The sequence below is a fragment of the Notamacropus eugenii genome, chromosome 2 (assembly GCF_028372415.1).
Source record: "Notamacropus eugenii isolate mMacEug1 chromosome 2, mMacEug1.pri_v2, whole genome shotgun sequence".
In the NCBI taxonomy this organism is placed as follows: Eukaryota; Metazoa; Chordata; class Mammalia; order Diprotodontia; family Macropodidae; genus Notamacropus; species Notamacropus eugenii.
The window spans coordinates 301,325,782-301,347,131 of NC_092873.1; the positions used below are offsets into that span (position 1 = coordinate 301,325,782).

Genomic DNA, 21,350 nt, shown 5'->3' on the forward strand with positions numbered 1-21,350 from the left:
AGACACTTTCAAGGACATATGTGCTCAGTGCTGAAGAATTTCAAAGCAATCTGCATGAAGCCATCAGGAGGGGAGGAGCTGTGTCAAAGCTGAGATACTGGAGAGTAGACCTTAAAAGAATTAACTCCATGGTCTGGAATTTACTTTCTCCCTACTTATTGAACTTGTGGAAACTCTATGGAAGCTCACTCCCCCTTGGACTATTTGGTGGGGAGAAAGTGGCTATGATAGTTGCTTAGATATGGCAAACCTGAGCCTGTGCCCCAGTCTTCTGGCTGATATTTCTTTTTCTTTCTTTCCTGAGCCTGGGTGATTGAACAGTAACCATGAGGTGGTCATTTTTCGTTTTAGAAACAACCTCATGACATAGGAATCTAGGGCTTCATGGACCCCTCAGATGGAACTAACTCCTAGCAAAGGAATTTCTATATTTACACTCTTCTCAGCAAAGATGCCTACTGCCAGAAGAGAGAACCAAGCTATGTCCTATTTGGACAAAAGATATGGACTTTGAGGGAATTGTTTGGAGAGTGCAGTGTCAGAGTGAAGATACAATAGCTAATCGACAACTCTAAATAAAGAATTGTGCAGGGCTCACTAGGCACACATGGCTCACAATGGTTCAAGTGAGAGAGAAAGGAAGGATTCCTCCCAAGGTCTTTACTTCAAAAATTTTCACTCCAAGAGGCAACCTTAAGGATCAAGATTTCCAAACGGTTTTTTTTGGTGGACCTTTATGGTCAAAAGCAAACAGTGAAATCTAGATATCTGAAGTTTAATTAAATAATTAAATTCAAGTAGCTTTTCTGGAGCATGAATTCTGTGAAATGAATGTACAGTGTCAAGATATGAAGGATATCTAGAGCAGTTAAAGTCATTGCCCATTTCATCATGGAATTTATTATCCAGTAGGGGAGGAAGGATAAGGCATAAACTCAAATGAATATAAAATAGAGTATAAAAAAGAACCAGAGTAGAATACCAGACTTCAAAGGAGGGAGAACTTACTTTCTATTTGGTAACCAGAAAATATTTCATGAAAGAAAGGAGAGCTTTATATCCTGTAGGAGACAGAAACTTTACAAACTTTTTAATAAATCCCTGTCCTCAAAGAGTCTGCATTACAGAAAAAAGTGTCTTATTAATATGCAAATAAACAAACAAAAAATAAAGAATACAGTGCTTTTTAAAAAAATGTTTAAATATAAACTCTTGGGATTTATAGGTTATGGATTCTGATTTTGACTTTTGTCAATGTATGCTTATGAGTTTTTTGTGTTTTAGAAAGCATTTCTTTTGTAGAAATGGAAATAAATTGCTGTCCTGTACCTTATCTACCTTGGACATTGAATATCTTTCTCCCTCCTTTGGCCTATACCCTTGATATAAGTAAAATATTAACCTTAAGGTGATTTACCCAAAGGGCTCTGGTTTAGGGGACACAGAGAGTCAAAGGAAAAAAGAACATGACTCCCCCTCTTTAGAGGCCAGATTTCCCTCAGGACAGACCTTGGAATATGCATAAGCCCAGAGTTGAGGAACTCCTTATAGAATGGGCCCAATTCCTCCAGAAAAGCAAATGCTCTGCTGTTTTATAGGAAAATGAAGATGGTTATGAAGAGAAACCAAGAGGTTGAACAGTCACACCATTTCTTTGGCCATGCAAATCTCACGTAAGCCTGCACTGAAGTCCAAAGAATCTCCATGTTTTTTCTGGATCCCAGCTTAGTTGATGACTCTGGGCAACCAGAAGGCCCTCTCTTGTTTGTTTAAAATAACCTCCCTGGAAAGGTCCCATTTGTGCAAAAATATTTCTACCATCTCTTTGTGGTGTTGGAGAATTGGAAATCAAGGGTATGCCCATCAACTGGGAAATGGCTGAACAAGTTGTGGTCTATGATTGTGATCTAATGCTATCATGCTATAAGAAATGATGAATAGGTAGATATCAGAAAAACCTAGAGGGACTTACATGAACTGATGCAAATTGAAATAAGCAGACCAGAAGAATATTTTACAATGAAACAGCAATGTTGTATGATGATTGATTGTGAATGACTTAGCTATTATCAGTAATGTGAAGATCCAAGACAATTCCAAGGCACTCATGATGAAAAATGCTACCTCCCTCTGGAGAAAGAACTGATGGAGTCTCAATGCAGAGAAAAACTTACATTTTATCATTTTACAACTTTATCATTTTGATTTTTTCATACTTTTATTTTTGGTCTGTTTTCTGTCACAGAATGGTTAATAAAGAAATGTTTTGCATGACAGCACATATATAACCTACATCAAATTGCTTATTGCCTCAGGGTGGGGGAAGGAGAAGGGAGGGAGAGAACTGGGAAATCAAAATTTTAAAACATGAATGTTAAAATTTGTTTTCATGTGGAAATCAGAAAAATTTGAAAGATTTAAATTACCTCCCTGGCAAAAGAAAACCATTTAGCACTCAGCATAGATTTATCCTTCTCCCATCTACATTTAAATCAGAACCTGAAACCCTGGTGCAGTGAGAAAGACTATGAATTTCAAATCATTGTTGTTCAGTCAGTTGCACTTGTGTCTGATGACCCTATTTGGGATGTTCTTGCAAAGATACTAGAGTAGTTTGCCATTTTCTTCTCCAGCTCTTTTTGCACATGACAAAATTTAGCTAAACAGGGTTAAGTGACTCACCCACAGTCTCACAACTGTTCCTTGACCCTTTCTGAAGCCACACTGGCTCTCAGGTATATGCCCATCTTCCAGGTGAAGGATCAGCCTATTAAGAATGACTCTAGCAATAATTTTGTCAGCAATGACTAAGAGGAAGATACCCCTGTGATTGTAGCAGGACAATCTATTCCTTTTACCCTTAGAGACATGGACAGTGGAGGCATCCTTGAACTCCTGAGGCATAATCTTCTCTTGTCATATAACCTGGAAAATTTCAGACAGCTTTTGTATGAGCAACGGTCCCCCTACCTTGTAAATCTCAGCTGGAACAGATCAGCTAAGGAGGGACTGACTTCAACCTGAGGTAAATATTTAGCTTGGAAAGTATAAGTCTATAATCAGTCCAGCACTCTGCACCACACATTGCCTTTGTCACTCTCACACCTTGTCTGTCTCTTCTCCTTACAATCACATAATCTATTAGATGCCAGTGTTTGCTGTGAGGGTGCATACATGAAGTTTTATTGTGTTTAGGTAAATTTCAACATGTACCATACAAATTCCATCTCTTTTGCTTGTTGTTCTTATCTATCAGTTACTCCAAATCTTACCCTCTCCATACCAAGCTCATCTCTTCATCCCTTCAATACACCTTCTCTAACTTCTTGTTTTTATTTTCTCCTTCTATTAAAAGGGAGTAAAATTAAGTGATGCCTAAACACATTTCTTTCATTAAGTTCCTTCTTCAATCCATCTTCACTTTTTTTAAATGCAAACTCGTTATTTCTTTCATACAGGGAACTCCCAATAGGAATATACCACCACCAATGCCAATCTGTAACTTACATTTCACACAAGCGCTCAAGGTCCCATAGTTTGTAAATGTTAACAGGATTGGAACTCAGACCTCCCTGACTTCACCACATCACAAAATAGATAGGATTATTTAGGGGAGAATCATGTGTATAAATTGAGCCTCAAAGGAAACTTAGAATTTCAATAGGCAGAGGTGGGCAGGGAATGCCCATCAGGCACAGGGACATTCCATTACAAAGGCAGAGATGGGAGATGGAGTGTCATGTGTGAGGAAGTATAAGAATACACATACAATACTGTATCATATTAATATTGTTTCAACTAAAGCTCATATATCATTATAACGTGAAATACTGTCAAGTCTTCCTTAACCTTATATTTAAGAAATTAAATTTTTTAACCCAAATCTGAAGTTTTAACTTATCCTCATTAAAGAACTTTTAATCCAGCCCCCATCTGCTATGGCATACTGTCCCTTTTAAACATCTTGTTAGTGACCCTTAAGTCTTTTTAATATTTTATTTTCCCCACAATTACACGGTAAAACAATTTTTAAAATTTAAAGAGACAGTTTGGAGTTCCAAATTCGATCCCTGTACTCAGTCCCTCCCTGAGACAGTAAACAATCAGATTCCATATTCAATTTTGTCTTGTTGAAAGTCATGGACATTTTATTTGCCCAATGAAAGTTAGTCTTGGTTTAGAAACCCCACCACCTCTACAGAAAACACATTCTACTGTAATTTGGAAATATTATATTGTCCATATGATGGATGGAGAAGACTCCCCCAGCTTTTCTGGGCTCTGGACAAAAGTACAAAGCAGGTGTTAACAAGAAAGATGAGCTGTAGGATTTGGGCTACAGGGTTGGATGTCTGCAACATGAGTATCTGAAATCTCCTCATTGTGAAACTAAGAATCCAGAAGTATTCTTCTACTTGAAGGCAATGCAAGTGGATTTCTTCAAAATCCAATCTATAACTTGGGCATTTCAATAATTCACCCTGAATTTGTCTTAAGTAACATGGCTGGATAAGGTTGAACTGTGTTGTCTTGCTGTCAAGGCTGACTAGACATGAGCCCAATCACAACCTAGACAGTTCATTTCGGCGATTTGTGTCTGAAAATATCTTTCCTCTTTTCCCCCCAACCCCAACTCCCCTTTCATGGTATTTTCCAGGAAGGAATGCTGTATCTCTGTGCAAGATGGAGTTCTCAGGAATAGAGCTGGGGCAGGAGACAGATGGAGACTAAATAACTTACCCTTCAGCATCTCCTTGGAATTCTGGTACAGGGTTAGGTAGACCTGCAGCTCTGACTGCAGGGACTGGAGGACTCTCTGGTTCTCCTCACCCTGTTGCTGGAAGAGGATGAGTTTGTGCTGGAGCCTACCAGGAAAAAGAGCAGGGCTTAGTCATAATTGGGATTCCACAGGGCAACAGAACCATTAGGACAACATCACTGTGAGCTAGTGATACTCTCTAGAGCAGGTGCCTTAGATTAGGGTAGGACAAAAAGAGAATAGCTACCATGAAGTCTGTCAGTGTTAGAACAAGAAACATGCACTACATATCACTGAGGGGATTAATAGGCCCTCAGTAGAATTCTAGGTATTGGCACAAGAGCACTGGATGGAGTACTGGACCTAGAATCCCAAAAGACTTGAGTTCAAATCCTGCCTCAGATACCTCATAACTGCGTGACCCTGAAAAAGTCACAGAACCTCTGTTTGCTTCAGTTTCCTCACTCATAAAATGGGGAGAATAATAGCACTTACCTCTCACAGTTGTTATGAGAAACCGAGAAAAAAAATGGTAAAGCTCTTGGCACAGCGCCTGGCCCACGGTAAGTGCTATATAAATGTTAGCAATCGTCATGATCATCATCATCATGATCATCATCATTTTTATCTAGTTGAATCTTCACAACCATCCTGGGAAACAGGATATGAAGGAAAGTGAGATTTACTGAAGTTAAATGGCTTGGCCAGGGTCACATCGCTAATAAACATCTGAGGTAAAATTTGAACTCAGATCTATCTGACTCTAGGTCACTCTAAGCCTCCTATCTACAGTGCCACCCTGTTCCCGATTTGTTGTTCAGTCATGTCTAATACTTTCTGACCCCATTTGGAGTGTTCTTGGCAAAGATACTGGAGGGGTTTGCCATTTCCTTCTCCAGTTCATTTTACAGATGAGGAAACTGAGGTTTAAGTGACTTGCCCTGGGGGTCACAAAGCTAGCAAGTGTCTGAGGTCAGATTTCAACTCAGGTCCTCCTGACTCCAGGACCAGTGTTCTATCCACTGTGCCACTAACCAGCTGTCACTAGTCATACATGGAAAGAAAAGGAATTCTCTAGGGAGGGATTCTCTTGCATTTAAGGCAGGGATCTACTGGTAAATGTTTAATTGCCTGAAAAAAATGTACACCACAGACTTTCAAGTTTCATATGCATCATTAACATTTTTTCTGTAACGTCCTTAAATCTACACTGGGATTTTTTAAAGTTTTCCACCCATGAACCCAAGTTTTAGCAGTATTGTTGGCATTTTGTGGCCTGATGGTACGTATAGTGCAAAGGGCGCATGCTTTATGTTCAGAACCAAGGCTATACTGAAGCATTGCCAGAAACACCCCAGATCCATTATGAATTTGATTTTTAAGTAATTTTTGGTTGCTGCAGGTTCAGAAACCTTGTGCTGTTCGAAATTTTTCAAGACTCTATGTGGGGTTGAAAACCATAGTTGAAGAAGTGCTGCTCTAGACCATGAAGAAAATACTATATCAAGCCTTGATATGTAGTGTCTGCTGATTTCTGAGGGGTAAATACTCACCCTGAAGATTGACCATCTGGCTCCCTGACATCCTGATGGCTTCCAGCACTCTACTGACTTAGGGCTTGTTACAAGGGTAGTTGAGATCAGAGGCAGAGAAAGAAACTCTGTCTCCTAATGGGCCGTCTCACCAGTCTTGCAGAAGGTATGAGACAGAGGGCTGCCCTGCTCCAAGACAGCCTGGTTCACCTGTTGTTTTACTCCTGGAGGGAGAGCTGCTCCTCTCAGAACTGCAGAATCACCTGCTGCCTGTCCTTCAGGTTCTCAGCCATCTGCCACTGCTCAGCCTTCTGTATCTCCAGTGTGGCCTTCAGCTCTTGGAGTCTGGTTTGGGAGGCCAGCAGAGCCTCCATCACATGCTCCAGCTCCCTAGAATGCTCTGATGGGGCAGAGAAGACAGATATATTTGGGTTTCTGAGGCACCAAGGTGCCTAGACCCCTTGGAGACTCGCAAAACCCACCAAAGAAGATTACAGTTCCACCACAAGAGACTTGCCAAACTGAGAGAAGGGGAAGGTCGAAGGAGAGACCCTAAGTCTGCAGATGACTATCAGGAGTGGGAAAATAGTGGACTCTACCACAGGGCCAATGGACACTATTTTCGTAATCTTAAGTCACAGTTTGTGACTTAAAAACAAAGGAGCAACTGGGCACTCAACAGCCTCCTGAAATGGAAAAGCTACACCTGCTTCTCGCTGGCAAAATTTTCTATACAACATGCTTGAGAACACACACTGAAAACGCTTATAGTGAATATGATGCTTTGTTCAGTTGTCTCAGTTATGTCTGACTCTTGGTGACCCCATTTGGGTTTTCTTAGTAAAGATAAGTTATGTCTGACTCTTGGTGACACCATTTGGGTTTTCTTAGTAAAGATAAGTTTCTTAGCAAAGATGAATGGAGTGGTTTGTCATTTCCTTCTCCAACTCATTTGACAGATGAGGTAACTGAGTCAAACAGGGATTAAGTGACTTGCCTGGAGTCACACAGTGAATAAATATCTGAGGTCAAATTTGAACTCAGGGCTTCCTAATGTAATAGACTCTCAATATAACATTCAATGCAGCTGCTACATGAAGCCAGATAATAATGATACGACTAATTTATATTAATAAACATACTTAGGCATCATCACATTTGAGGGAGCTGGGTAACCTGATGGGTAGAGAGTTGGATTTCAGGGTCATGAAGATCTGAATTCAAATCCCACCTCACTGAACTGCTTTCAGTCTCAATTTCATCTGTAAATCAAAGGGTAGTCATGAGTACTAAGAGATATGATAACTTCCCATTTATGATGGGTATTGTATTTCTAGCCTTCTCAATGGGTGCATGAGGAGTAGAGAGAGGAAGAAAATTTAGAACTGAAAGTCATTTTTTAATTTGAATTTCTAAAAATGGTAAAAGAGCAATAATAAAGGATCTTTTAACAGACCTTTAAGTGCTACATAAATGTGAGCTATTATTAAATACTGGATAAAACCACACTAAGGGTTAGGTAGAGCAAGTCATAATTATCTTACTTTGGCAGATGAAAATAAAAATCTAAGGGTGATAGAGAAAATTCTCTGTGTCATATAAGTAGGGAATGACAAAATAAGGACTCAAACTCAAGTATTCTATTGCTGTCTCTTTGTTCTTTCCATCATGCCTTTCCCTAAGGCAGCTTGACCAGGGCTATGGCACCTAGAACATTCACTTCTATGCCCTCCCTGAACCCATGGATGCTCTCTCATGGAAGAAGCAGTCCACATCCAATGCCACTCTGAGAATTCTGAGTATCATAAAGCAATAGAAGCAGCTTCAAAGATTCCCCCACAGACAGAAGAGACCATTATCTGGGGTATTCCCCTCTTACCTTGGGAGAGGTGCTTCAGCTCAGTCTGCAGGTTTTCCTTTTGTGCCAGGAGGATTCTGATCTCGTTGCCCAGCTGGGACACAGACTCCAGACTTAGCATGTGAATGCTAGAGGAGGAGCCTGTTACAGGAATGAGGCATTGGACACCTCAGTTGAGTTATGTACACACAGCATCTGTATTGATTTACTGACGGGCTTATTCCTGATCCCCAGTGGTTCCAACCCATCACAGCCAAAGTCCACCCCAATTCCACTTTCTATTTTTACAGGGTATTGGTCTGGTAGATTTAGGGAATTCTGTAAACCAAATATACCTAGAATTTTAGGGAGGCATTGCAGGAAGCTTCTCATACTATCCCTGAGGATGGGATGGAGAGGGGTGGGATAGATGAAAGTACAGGTAGATGGATTTCAAATGGATTGAATGACTGGACCAAAACAGAGAGATACATATTAACCTGAAAGGAATTCTCTGGGAGAGTGCTTGATGGGCCTGCCCTTGGCTTTGGGGCATTCACTACTTTTCCATATGACCTGGATTGCCATTGGAGTAATAAATGGTGTCTTTACCTCATTTGCAGAAAGTTCCAAGATAAGAGAGACTGGGAACATTTTGGATGATATAGTCAGGTCAGGATTCAAGGGAAGGGAAGAGAACCACCATTTGTGATCATATACTGTGTGCTTGGCACACACCAAGAGTTTACATCTACTGTCTCCTTTGATCTTCACCACAATCCTAGGAAATAGGTGCTGATTATGAAAGACTAGAATGATAATTCAAAATCTAATCCAATCAAATTTTTAGAGATGAATGTAAGGTCTTACTTTTAGTCATAAAAAAAAAATCAATAGGATAGAGGAGTTATGACCAGACAAGTAAATACAGCAAACAGCTGGGGAATTTTGGAGAGCTACAAGCTTAGTATGAATCAGTGATATGATATGACAGCTAAAAAAAGCTAATGTGATTTTTTTCATTCCTCAGTGAGATTATATGACCATTCAAAGAAGCTGGATCTAATAACATATGTAGAGAAAAAAAGAGATGGAGTGGGTGTCATGAACTTGCCCATATTGAAGTGGATAAGTAGATAATTGCTCATACTATGATTTGTCATGAATGGGAAGCCCATTGAGTTGACTTTCATCCAAATGTTTTGCACAGGCACTGGAAATGAACAATAAACTGGCCTATTATTGAATGTGAGGCAAAGACAACACTGGTTCACCTTTTTTTTTTTTTTCCTTCTTTTTGGGGGGAGGAAATCAGAGTTAAGTGATTTGCCCAGAGTCACACAGTTAAAAAGTTTCTGAGGCCAGATTTGAATTTTGGTTCCCCTGACTCCAGGACCAGTGTTCTATTTACTGCACTACCTAGCTGGACCGTGGTTCACTGTTTGAGAAGCTGCAGCGAGCTTTCCATGATCCTTAGCTGTGGATCTCAGGAGGCACTGAAGCTCTGATTTCCCGATTTCCATGATGTAAAGGCTCACACTGTAGATTGAACAATTGGCTCTCTTATACAAGCTGATTCCAGCTCACTCTGACATAGAAGGGATTGGGACAATACAGAGATGTAATATAAAGAAAGATTACAGCAGGGAAATAGCAGGTGATGAGTCATGAGAAAGATGAAGGTCAGGGAGATGGCTGATGGTGGGAGGGAGGTCATCTTACAACACACCTCTACTGCCCCACCAAGAGACCTTTAGTAAAGTGGAAAGAATAGAATGAAGAAGAGTAATAATGATAATAATGATAATAAAAATAATACAAAGGAAACAAACCAAAAACACTCCTTGGAGGTTCAAAGACCTGAACTTGGTTGCTGACTCTCTAAATAAAATAATTAATAACAAGTCAGGAGTCTTGGGTTTTATTCTGGGGTCTTTCACTTATTGGGAATATGACTTTATAAAGTTCGCCTAGCCTTTTAGAGCTCCAAGCTTCTTCACCTATCAAATAAGGAGGGGTCTGAAAAAGATGATTTCTGGTCCTTTCCACCTTTATGATTCTGTCAAGGAAGAGCTGTAAGGAATGTAAAGATTTGTGCAGATATCACTGAACATCTTCATCAGGAAAAAATCCTAAAAAGACAAATTCTGTACCTTACTCCCTACAAATCAAGCATTGTACTGCTTCAACTATAAGAAAGACCCAGAATTTGAATGGGACTGAGCTGATTTGAATTTTTCTTTCCAACAGCCCTCGTGGTAAAGGAGAGTCTGTCCTCCAGCTATTTGCTAAGGAGGTAATTAATACAGATAGGTTCCTCAAGATTTTCATGGAGCTTACAGGTCTCACTGAGATGTTCCTCTAACAAATCAGCCTCCCTGGTTGTCCCATCAGGATACAGAAATAGAAATTGGGAGGGAACTTGAGAGGGAAATGAAGGACAGTCTGGGTGCCTGTCAGTCAGTCAGTCAGTCAAGATGGATTTATTAAGTACTGACTGTATGCCAAGAACCTGTCCATAGTAAGTCTTGGGTTTCAGGCAATTTTCAATACCCATCACCCTCCTTCTGTCATGGTGCTACCACTCCCACAAAGCATAAGACAACCAAGTTGAATTATCTCTAGGGATTGAGGTGCATGGAAGAAGCAATTAGACACAGGCAAGAATGGAGGAAACAATTAAAAAAGGGTCCTGGGTGCTTGTCAAGAAACCTGCAGAAAACTTTTAGTCCATTTCCTGATCTGAAGGCAAGGTTTCCTGTTTGAGAACAACAAAGGGACCACATATCCCCTAACATTGATAAATGATAAATATCTATTGAATAAATTGAATTTTTCTAGTTATTTCAATGAGAGTATAGATGTCATGATTATCAAATTTGCAGATAGGTACAAATTTCCCAGATAAATTGTGGCCTTTACCAGTTTCCAAGGTGTAAATACTTGCATTAGGTGAAAAGTGAAATGCTCACATTGAAAATCTAATAAGTGATAGAGATGGCTTCTGCTAAAGAATGGGAAGGGCTGACAATTCCAGCTAAGAGAAGTGGAATCCAAAATTCTCCAGAGGTTGAGACAAGGACTAAATCCAAAAAAAAGCCAACTTAGCCAAGACAAATGTAAAGTGTGGCACTTGTGTTACAAAAACTTAGAGCACACATAAGGCAGAGGGAATTATTCTGGCTAGCAAATGGTGTGAGTGGAAAAGTCGAGGGGGGGAGGGGTGAAGACTGTGAATGTATTGCAAGATCACAAGGAGGGAATATGTGTAACTTAGGCTGTTTAGTATTGAGAAAGAGGAAGATGGTGGTTTGATTATGAGTTACCCTGATCAGAGCAAATCTAGAGTTTTGTGTTCAGCAATTTCCTCCAGAGGAAGACAATCAGTATGGTGACAGTATTTAAAAGTGTGCCTTAGGAGTATCAGCAGAAGGGACTGAGGCTAAGTAGCCCAGAGGTGAGAAGATGGAGTTGGGGAGGATTACTAAAGGATGGCCACTGTCTTCAAATATTGAAAGTACTCTCCTACAGAAAATGGATTAGACTTAATCTGTTGGAACCTGGATGGCAGAATTACATGGGAGTTACAAGGAGACATATTTGGCCTCCATGTATAGGAATTAAACTGCTTAGTAGTTGATCTGAAGTAGAATTGCTGATTTTGGAAGTAGTGACTTACCCCTCACTGGAGGCCTTTGGCCAGAGGCTAGATGATCACCTCCTGGAATTTTATAATTTATACTCTTAGGGGAAGTTTCACTATGAGGTTCTAAGATTTGTGAATGAAATATTTTGCTGCTGGTGATTCATTTCATTGTTTTCTAACTCTTTGTGATCCCCATTTGTGGTTTTACGGCAGAGATATTAGAGTAGTTTGCCATTTCCTTCTTTAGTTCATTCAAAACAAAAAGGAGCTGAGGCAAACAGGGTGAAGTGACTTACCCAGGGTCACTCAGTAAGTAAATGTCTGAGGCCAGATTTGAACTCAGGAAGGTGAGTCTTCTTGACTGCAAGCCCAGTGTTTTTTGCACAGTGCCACCTAGCTGCCCCAACTGTGTGCATCTTTGGGAGTATTGGGCAGAGGAGGTATGAATAGAATTTATACTTACCTACTGAACAACTTAAGCCGAGATTTCACCCAATAAGGAAAGCCTAGTACTCCCACTTATGAAGAAAAAAGAGAGGATTATGGAAAGATGGCAGAAGAGTTTAGAAAATTCCAAGACTGCCATATTTGTTGCACAAACAAGACAAATGGTGTCTCTGAATGAACACAGAGCAGCCAAAAGAGACATAGGTAGTATGGTGTTTGTCTTGAAACAATTGGAGAAGATCCAAAGAAAGATCCCTGGAGGTTCTGAGGAGTGAAGTATAAACACCTCCAGGCTACCTCCTCTGAACAAACAACAAGTCCTGGGAGCAGCTGGGCTGGGAGGTACCCTCACTTTCAGTAACAGGAATTTTCACCTCCTGGACAAAGTCGAGAGTTGGATTGGGGCTTGGGAGGAAGGAGAAATTAAGGAGGTCCCTGCTGACAAGAAATGCCAGGTCCAGCTGTGTGGATGAGATGAAATCTTGGGCAAGAAGGAAACAGTACACACCAAGTGAGTACAGAAGCAGTGAGGCAGGGATGCTGGTGCCTGTGGACACTTACAGGAGATCTGAGTCCTTGATCTTCATTCCATGACATAGGGGAGAACTGAGGGTTATAGCCACTGCAAGGTAATCAGGGAGCAAGAGCATTTCCAGCATAGTGTGCTTGGGGATCCTACTTGTGGCTTGGAGGGGGAAAGGAATAGGGAGGTTGGGTTCTGGGCAAAACTCAAAAAATTACAGTCAGAAGGATCTGAAGGCTACAGGTAACATTCACCAAACCTCAGTATTACAGGTGATTCTAATACAAGGTGCTAATTTTTTTTAAAAAATGAGGAGTGAAAGGAGAAAGAATCCAACCATAGACAGTTACTATGGAAACAGAAAAGACCAGGGTTAATGTTCAGAGTAGGATACTGAAGCAAAGAGTAACATCAAATGAATAATTGCCCAAAAATCCTTCATAGAAGAACTCAAAAAGACTTCAAAAATCAAAAAGAGAAATTGGAATAAAACTAAAAAAAGAAATTAGAACAATCCAATAAAAACAAGATTATGAAAAGAGGGTCAACCAACTGGAAAAAGGAGATCCAGAATCTTAAGAAATTAGAATTGGAAATTAGAATTAGAATTAAATTAAATTAGAATTAAAAATTAGAATTGGGCAAAGGGAAGCCAACGAAGTTATAACACACCAAAAAAATATTAAAACAAAATATTAGGAAGGAAAAAAAACAGAAGAGAATGTGAAACATCTCATTAAACAATGCAACTGATCTGGAGAATAGATCAAGAAGATAAAACAAGAATAATCAGATTATCTTAAAGGTATGATTTAAAAAAAAAAGAATCTTGATACAATAAAAAAAAAATAAAGAAAATTATTAATGCTTCAAGGATTAGTTCCAGAAGGAAAACTTAAGTAGAAAAAATTCATCGATCACCACATGAAACAGATCAAAGCAGGAAAACCTACAGAAATATCATAGCCAAATACAGAAATCCCCAAGTTAAGGAGAAAATACTATGAACAACAAGGAAAAAAAACCTTCCAAATGTGGTAGAGCCACAATTAGAATAGCACAAGACTTAGTATCAGCTACACTAAAAGACTGCATGTCTTGGAACACTATATATCAAAGAGCAAAAGAACTGAGGTTGTGGCTGAAAATATCATACCCAGCAAGGGTTAATATAATTGTGAGTAAATAAAATGATATTCAATAAATTGACAAACTTTCAGGATTTTGTTGCAAAAAGAACAGTACTTAATAAAAAAAACTGACACACAAAATCCAAGGTAAACATTGAAGAATAAATTACGAGAGACTCAATAAGGACAGATTCTTCACTTCTAACACAAGGAAAAGTAAGCTATATGTCTGAAATTTTTGTTAGTAATTGGGTAGTTCAACAGAAAGATCATGATAAACGTGAGTAGGATGTGATTTGAAAAAGCAAAATGGTATGTGGTAAAAAAGACTAATTATCTTATATAAATGAGATGGAAGAAGAAGAATTGATACAGAGGACTGAGATGTGGGAGCAGGGCTGGTAGTTCTAGAACCTTGCTCTCCTTAGGAACGGGTTAAAGAGGGAACAAACATATATATCTAGAAGGCTATATTCAGAAAGAAATAAGAGGATAAAGGTATACAGAGTAGGGAGAGCACAAGGGAGGGATTCTTAGAGGGAACCCTACTCATATCACATCTGGGTAAAAGAGAGAACAATATATCCATTTGGAAGGGTATAACACTCTTCTAAATTTATAAAGAAAATAGGTGGGTATGGAAAGGTATGTAGATGAACAGGAATGGGATAAGGAGGGAATGACAGAAACATTTTCAAGGATATAAAAGTCTTCCAAATTCAGACAGAAACAAGAGGGGAAGGGGATAGGGTCTGGGGAGAGGATAAGGGAGGGATTCGTGAAGGGCGGTAGGGTGAGGAACAGAAGGGCAAAAGAGCAGGTAGTAGGAAAGCAGAAGAGTGAGGAGGGATAAAAGTAAGGATAGTGAGGAAAATAAACAAGTAATTATATTCTAGAATGTGAATGGGGTGAATTCACCCATAAAATGGAAACACCAGATTAAAAATTTTAATTCAAAAATATGTCACTTTCAAGAAAGGCTATAAAAATGAGAGATTTACACATACATAACATATAAGTCAGGAGTAGACATTATTATGTAAAAGCAGAAAGCAGAGGTTGTAGTCATGATCTTAGACAAACTTAAAGCTAAAACAAAATTAATTAAAAGACCAAAAAGTAGAAACTATACTATGTGTCAGAAATATTAATCAAAATTGTTTCAAACTATTGAAAATAAACAGGCAGTATAAAGTTGGAATACTGCTGTGGTACAGGAAATGATGAGCTAGTGTATTTAGAAAAGTGTGGAAAGACTTGGACTTATAAAAAAGATGCTATCCACCTTCAGAGAAACAGAACACAAGTGGAAATAAGCATAGTGTGTAGTTTACCTATATGTCTATGAATATAAATATATGTGTATATATATATATATATATATATATATATATATATATATATATATATATATATATATATATATATGATTACAGATACCTGTGCATATATACGTGTGTGTATGTATATATGTGTGTACATAAATGTGTATTTGTGTGTGTGTATACACATATACACACAAATATAGACATATACATCTATATGAAATGTCCACACTCAATTGTGCCATCTGGGGAGTGGGGGTTTGGAAGGAGGAAAAAAATAAATTAAAAAGTATACAGTAGAAAACAAAAGAACACCTAGTAGGAAGCAAAGAACATATGGATAGCTCTGAAAATAATGTGTAGGATTTACTACACATGTTTTCTTGAAATGGACATTTATTGCTTTATATTGAATGTTTTTATAAGTTCTACTGTATAAATGGCAAATTTTCTTTTCTTATTTTATCTTTAAATTTAAAAGAAAATCGGGGAGGAGCCAAGATGGTGGAGTAGAAAGATACACATATGCTAGCTCCTAACCCACAGCCCATAAAATACCTGTAAAGAAGAACTCCCAACAAAGTCTGGAGCAGCAGAAGCCACAGAACAACAGAGTGGAGGAGATTTCTGTTCCAGAGAGACCTGAAAAACCATCACGAAAGGTTTGTCGTGCACCGGACATGGAGCGGAGCCCAGCCTTGCCTTGCCTGCGCAGCACCGAGGGGAGCAGATCCAAACAGGCTTCAGGGACAGAATCTCCAGTGGCAGCGCAGGTCCCTCCACCCACAGGCGCCAAAGGTCAGTGAGAGGGTCTTTTCATCTCTCTAAGAGGGGTGCAGGGTGTCCCCATGACTCAGGCCCCCTCAGGAGACAGCAGCGGAGGCAGCAGTGGACAGGGGCTCCAAAGCAGGCAGGAGCCCAGATCCATTGTTGAAGGTCTCCTCCTAAACCCCCTGAGGGAACTGAGCCCTGTGTGGTGGCCCTGCCCCCACCTGAGCACCTGAACTTAATCTCACACTGAATAGCAGCCCCACCCCAAAACCCTGAGGCTGAGAAGCAGCATTTGAATCTCAGCCTCCAAGTGCTATCTGGACAGAACTGCAGGCGAGGTGGGTGTGGAGAGGAAACTGAGAGGTCAAGTAACTGGCTGGGAAAATGCCCAGAAAAGGGGGAAAAAAATAAGACCAAAGGAGATTACTTTCTTGGGGAACAGGTGTTTCCCCCAATCCCTTCAAATGAGGAAGAACAAGGCATACTGTCAGAGGAAGTCAAGGGCCCTCCCTCCAAAGGGGACTTAAACTTGGCTCAGGCAATAGAAGACCTTAAAAAACAAGTTAGCAGCTTACTAAAGGAGAACCAAAAAAATGCTGAGGAAAATAGCAGCTTTAAAAAGAGGCTAACTCAATTGGAAAAGGAGGTCCAAAAAGCCAATGAGGAGAAGGAGGTTTTAAAAAGCAGAATTAGCCAAATGGAGGGGAAGGTTCAAAAGCTTACTGAACAAAATAATTCATTGAAAGAGAGAAATGAGTCCAGAGAAAAGAATGACTATGAGTTAAACCAAGAAGTTAGTAAACAAAACCAAAAATTTAAAAAAATAAAAGATGAGGTGAAAGAACTCATTGGAGAAACAGCTGACCTGGAGAATAGATCCAGGAGAAATAATGGAAAAATTATTGGACTACTTGAAAGCCATGATCAAAAAAAGAGCCTAGACACTATCTTCCATGAAATTATCAAGGAAAACTGCCCTGATGTTATAGAATCAGAGGGAAAAATGGATATTGAAAAAATTCATCGCTCACCCCCTGAAAGAAACCCGAACAGAGAAACTTCTAGGAATTTTGTGGCCAAATTTCAGAGTTTCCCAATCAAGGAGAAAATACTACAAGCAGCTAGAAAGAAACAATATGAGTACTGTGGAAATACAATCAGAATAACACAGGATCTGGCAGTTTCAACATTAAATGATCGAAGGACTTGGAGTAGGATATTTCAGAAGTCAAGGGAACTGGGATTGAAGCCAAGAATCACCTACCCAGCAAATCTGAATATAATACTTCAAGGGAAAAAATGGACATTCAGTAATATAGACAAATTTGAAGATTTCATGTTGAGGAAAAGACCAGATCTGTATTTAAAAATTTGACTTCCCAAGACAAGAATCAAGAGAAACATGAAAAGGTAAACAGGGGGGAAAAAAAGAAAAATCATAAAAGACTCTCTAAAGTTGAACTGTTTACCTTACTACATGGAAAGAAAATATTTTTAACTCTTGAATCTTTTCTCAGTATTTGGGTAGTTGGAGAGATTGTACACACACACTCACACACATACACATAGATAGATACAGAGTACAGGGTGTGTTACATCAGAAGAGATGATATCCACATACACACACACACAGAAATAAAAATAAAATAAAATAAAATAAAAATTAAGGGGTGAAGGAGGAAAATTCTGGGAAGAGAAAGGGAGTAATGAAACAGAGCAGGCTATAACTCATAAAAGAGATAAGAAAAATCTTATTCAATAAAGGAGATAAGGGAGAAGGTGGGGGGGAATAAAGCTACTCTCCCCACATGTGGCTGAAGGAAGGAATAACATGCTCACTAAATTTGATATGAAAATTTATATCACACCACAGGAAAATAGGAGAGGAGGTGACAAGTGGGGTGAGGGGAATGTTAGAAGGGAGGGCAAATGGCAGAAGGGAGTCACTAGAAATAAACACTTTCAAGAAGGGACAAGGTCAATTGTAGGGGGGGAAAATAAGGGAGATAGGGTAGGTCAAAGGGCAATATAATTAGTATTACATAACATGATTATTATGGAAGTCTTTTGCAAAACAACACATGTTTAGTCTATATTGAATTGCTTCCCTTCTTAGTGGAGCTGGGGAGGGAGAGAAGTTGGAATTCAAAGTAGTAGAATGAATGTTGAGAATTTTTATTGCATATAATCAGGAAACAAGAATTACAGGGATAGGGGTATGGAAATTCATCTTGCCCTGCAAGAAAAGAGAAAAGATGTGGATAGGACAGGGGTGAGGTGTGATAGAGGGGAGAGTGCATTAAGAGAAAGAGTAATCAGAATGCAAGCTATTAGGAAGTGGGGCAAGGGGGATGATGGGGAGAAAAATTGGTCATGTTCAAAGTGAGGTAAAAGCAATTAGTATTAAAACGACAGACTGAATTAATTACTGAGAATAAATCAATGACATCTTTAGTTTGGAGAAAGAATTTCAGTCTAACTTTCCAGGAGGAAGGTAATCTCTGATAAAATTTGGCATTGATGGAAAAGTCAAGGTTTTAATGGTAAATTTGATTTTATGATTGCCATTTAATCAAGAACTAGAACATGTATAGAAAGACATGTAAGCCACTTAAGAGTTGCTTAAAAGATGTTCCTTAGCCAAAGTGAAAGTACAATCATACTTTAAGCCTGGTTATAAGAACTTGCCATTTTTAGATGCAATGGGACTACTAAGTGACTCTTCTTCTGAGTCTAACTCCAGGTATGGGAAGCAAGAAAGGCGATCCGAGCCTCCATTACATGATGCCAGTATGCTCATGAGATGCTGGTATGAACTGCATAGGTGATCTCAAGGGAAGAGTGGGCGAGCAGCTGTTCAGCATGGGCTGAGGTGGGATTCTCCAGACTCAATTTCCCCACTGACACCTGGCAGACTTTAAGACTGACTGAATGCAAGTGAATCTACTACTGCCTGGAATTGACATGAAGTTGGGGAGATATTGTTTCCCTGCTATGTTCCTATTCTTGGTGGCAATTTCCTATAGTCAAAAGGTTTGTAAGCTTAATAACAGATCTATTTAATTATAGATTATGGGTAGAGGAATATCTGAGGCTGTCTAAAATTAAGCTATTAGGCATAGGACTTTGGACCAAAAACATTAAGTTAGGGTCCTTTTATTCTTAGTAATACTGTGGAGACAATTAGATCAAGAGCTTGTGAAGTTAGCAACATAAATATTATCTGTGTCTCAGTTGGCTTATGTTTAAAAAAAATAATTTTTTTGTGGTCCATGTTGTAGATGCTTAAAAAAGATGTATCACCTGACCAAAAGTTTGAATTGCTTTATCTGTTATAAACTGTGTTAAAAATAAGTATAAAAAATGTATCATATCAATTTCCAACTATACCAGCAATGTAATAATGTACTGCTTTTGAGAAAATAAATAAATAAAGGAATTTAAAAGAAATTTTAAACCCATTTTAAAAAATAAAAAGAAAGAAGTTACCAAAACAAAACCAAACAAAACACCTTACTTCTCACATCTACTGATTCACACCTCTAACAAGGAAGAAAACTTGTCAATAATTTAAGAGAAGGCTTAAAATGTTAATGACCGTGAAAGAAAAGATAGCATTAACATTCTCTTCCGATGGCTGATCCTTTCCCAGAGCATGCTGGAGAAGATGGGATTTACCTAGGGGTCAGTGACACTGGAAGGAAGTGGGGAACGCAGTCCCTTCACTTCTTCATCTAACTGGTCCAATGGGACATGATCAACAAACTCAATAGCACTGTGCTTTAAGCAGCTCAGTGATCTCTAATTCCCTCTCCAACACATCATAGGTTCTGAGCATTAACCTGGGTGGTTGGGTGGAGCTTCGTCTGCACACTCTTCTTCATACCGGGTACACTCACTGGCCACATCCTCATCTGAGCTGCCTTCCATCTCATCAGAGAGCAAAGAGACACTGCTTAGAGGGTGATGGGCTTCAGCGAGGCTGTGGCTGCTGGAGGGAGTCAGGGATCAAGCAAACTGTTGGGACTGCAAGACCTCAATCACCTTTTCCTCTTCTGCTAGATCTTTGTTGAGCCTAGAAGTCAGGAAAGGTCAGAGGATGAAGGTATAGTCATCTGCAAGTAACCACTGCCACAGCTGTCCCTGCTAGACAGCTCATAACAAGGAACCCAGAGACAGAAGGAAGGAAGGATTCCTTCAGAAGAGCCAAAAAACCCACCTCATTACACCTCTTCATGTTGGTTGTGGGGAGGGGAAGAGAATGAAGAGCAGAAACTCAGAACACCTGCCAATGAAGCAAGAGCAAGGAGTTAACAAGGCATTGGAGAGACGGATGTGTGTCAAAGAGCAGACCCAAAACCTTGCAATAGCTGTTGAGAAAAATTTGTTTTTTTCTTTGCCTGGACAAGTATAATGATGGCCCATTCTAAATCAAAATTTTTTCTAAGGCAAGGCAGTTTTTGAGTTATCCATCTCTCAAGAGATTCAACTCTACTGTTCAAACCTGTCCCCGAGAAAAGTAAGCATCCCCTAGTTGATCTTCCTATTCATTTTTCCCCTTTCCAATCTATTCCACACGTAGCTACCAAAGACATTTCCCTAAAGTGTACATCTGCCATATGAAAACAAAATGGAGAAGCCTAAAAACACCTCATCTGGCCTCTGCTTTCCAACACCAATCAGCTCAGCACCAGCTAACCTGAAGCATTTTAGCTTCCACCTGAAAGAATCAGAGGCCACAGCACACAAAACCTCAAATTCTAGGCTAGATAGAGTCCCCTGTGCCCAAGATGCAGTGATCTACTTTAAAAGCCAGGCAAAGGGTGATTATCATGAGCAAAGCAGAAAAGAAAAGACCATAGAAACTTTCTATGGGGACAAGGACCAAAAGACAAATACCAAAGAGGTCAGCATTGAGACTGTGCTCCCATCTGAAACTTCAGAAGGAAATATGAACCTGTCTATAACGCAAACAGCCTTTTTGCAAGAGCCCTGGAAGGATTTTAAAGCCAAATTAGAGAAACAGAAGAAAAACTTACCAATGACTTTGAAAATATGAAAAAAGGAAATCACAGAAGAATTTAAAAAGACAACTGGACAAATGGAAAAGGAAGGAGAATAACTAACTGGACAAAATAATTGCTTCAAAGGAATAATTGGACAGGTGGAAAAGGAGATGTAAAAATTAACTGAAGAAAACCAATTGATAAAAATTATAATTGGGCAAGTGGAAGCTAATGACACTAAGAGGCATAGAGAATCACTCAAACAGAATCTAAAGAATGAAAAGATACAAGAAAATGTAAAATATCTAATAGGAAAAACAACTGACCTGGAAAATAGATCCAGCAGAGAAAAATCTATGGGTTATTCACCTACC

At 39.3% G+C, this 21,350-nt stretch overlaps 1 protein-coding gene across 14 annotated transcripts in view; it reads right to left on the reverse strand.

The window, feature by feature from the left end:
- LOC140527554 (myomegalin-like) overlaps positions 1-21,350 on the reverse strand; it is a 79,099-nt gene that overhangs the window by 12,754 nt on the left and 44,995 nt on the right. For 9 of the 14 annotated variants that reach the window (XR_011974845.1, XR_011974851.1, XR_011974850.1 and 6 more), the window contains 5 exons: positions 19,813-20,255; positions 15,758-15,841; positions 8,171-8,290; positions 7,434-7,553; positions 4,741-6,691 (listed from right to left, as the gene is read on the reverse strand). Coding sequence is in view for 3 of the 14 variants with exons in the window: in XM_072644576.1 (XP_072500677.1) it covers positions 7,444-7,553; positions 8,171-8,290; positions 15,758-15,841; positions 19,813-19,900 (402 nt within the window). In the remaining 11 variants the exon portion in view is untranslated. The remainder of the gene's footprint in view (positions 1-4,740; positions 6,692-7,433; positions 7,554-8,170; positions 8,291-15,757; positions 15,842-19,812; positions 20,256-21,350) is intronic. The other 5 variants (XR_011974841.1, XR_011974843.1, XM_072644574.1 and 2 more) reach the window with 5 other exon arrangements.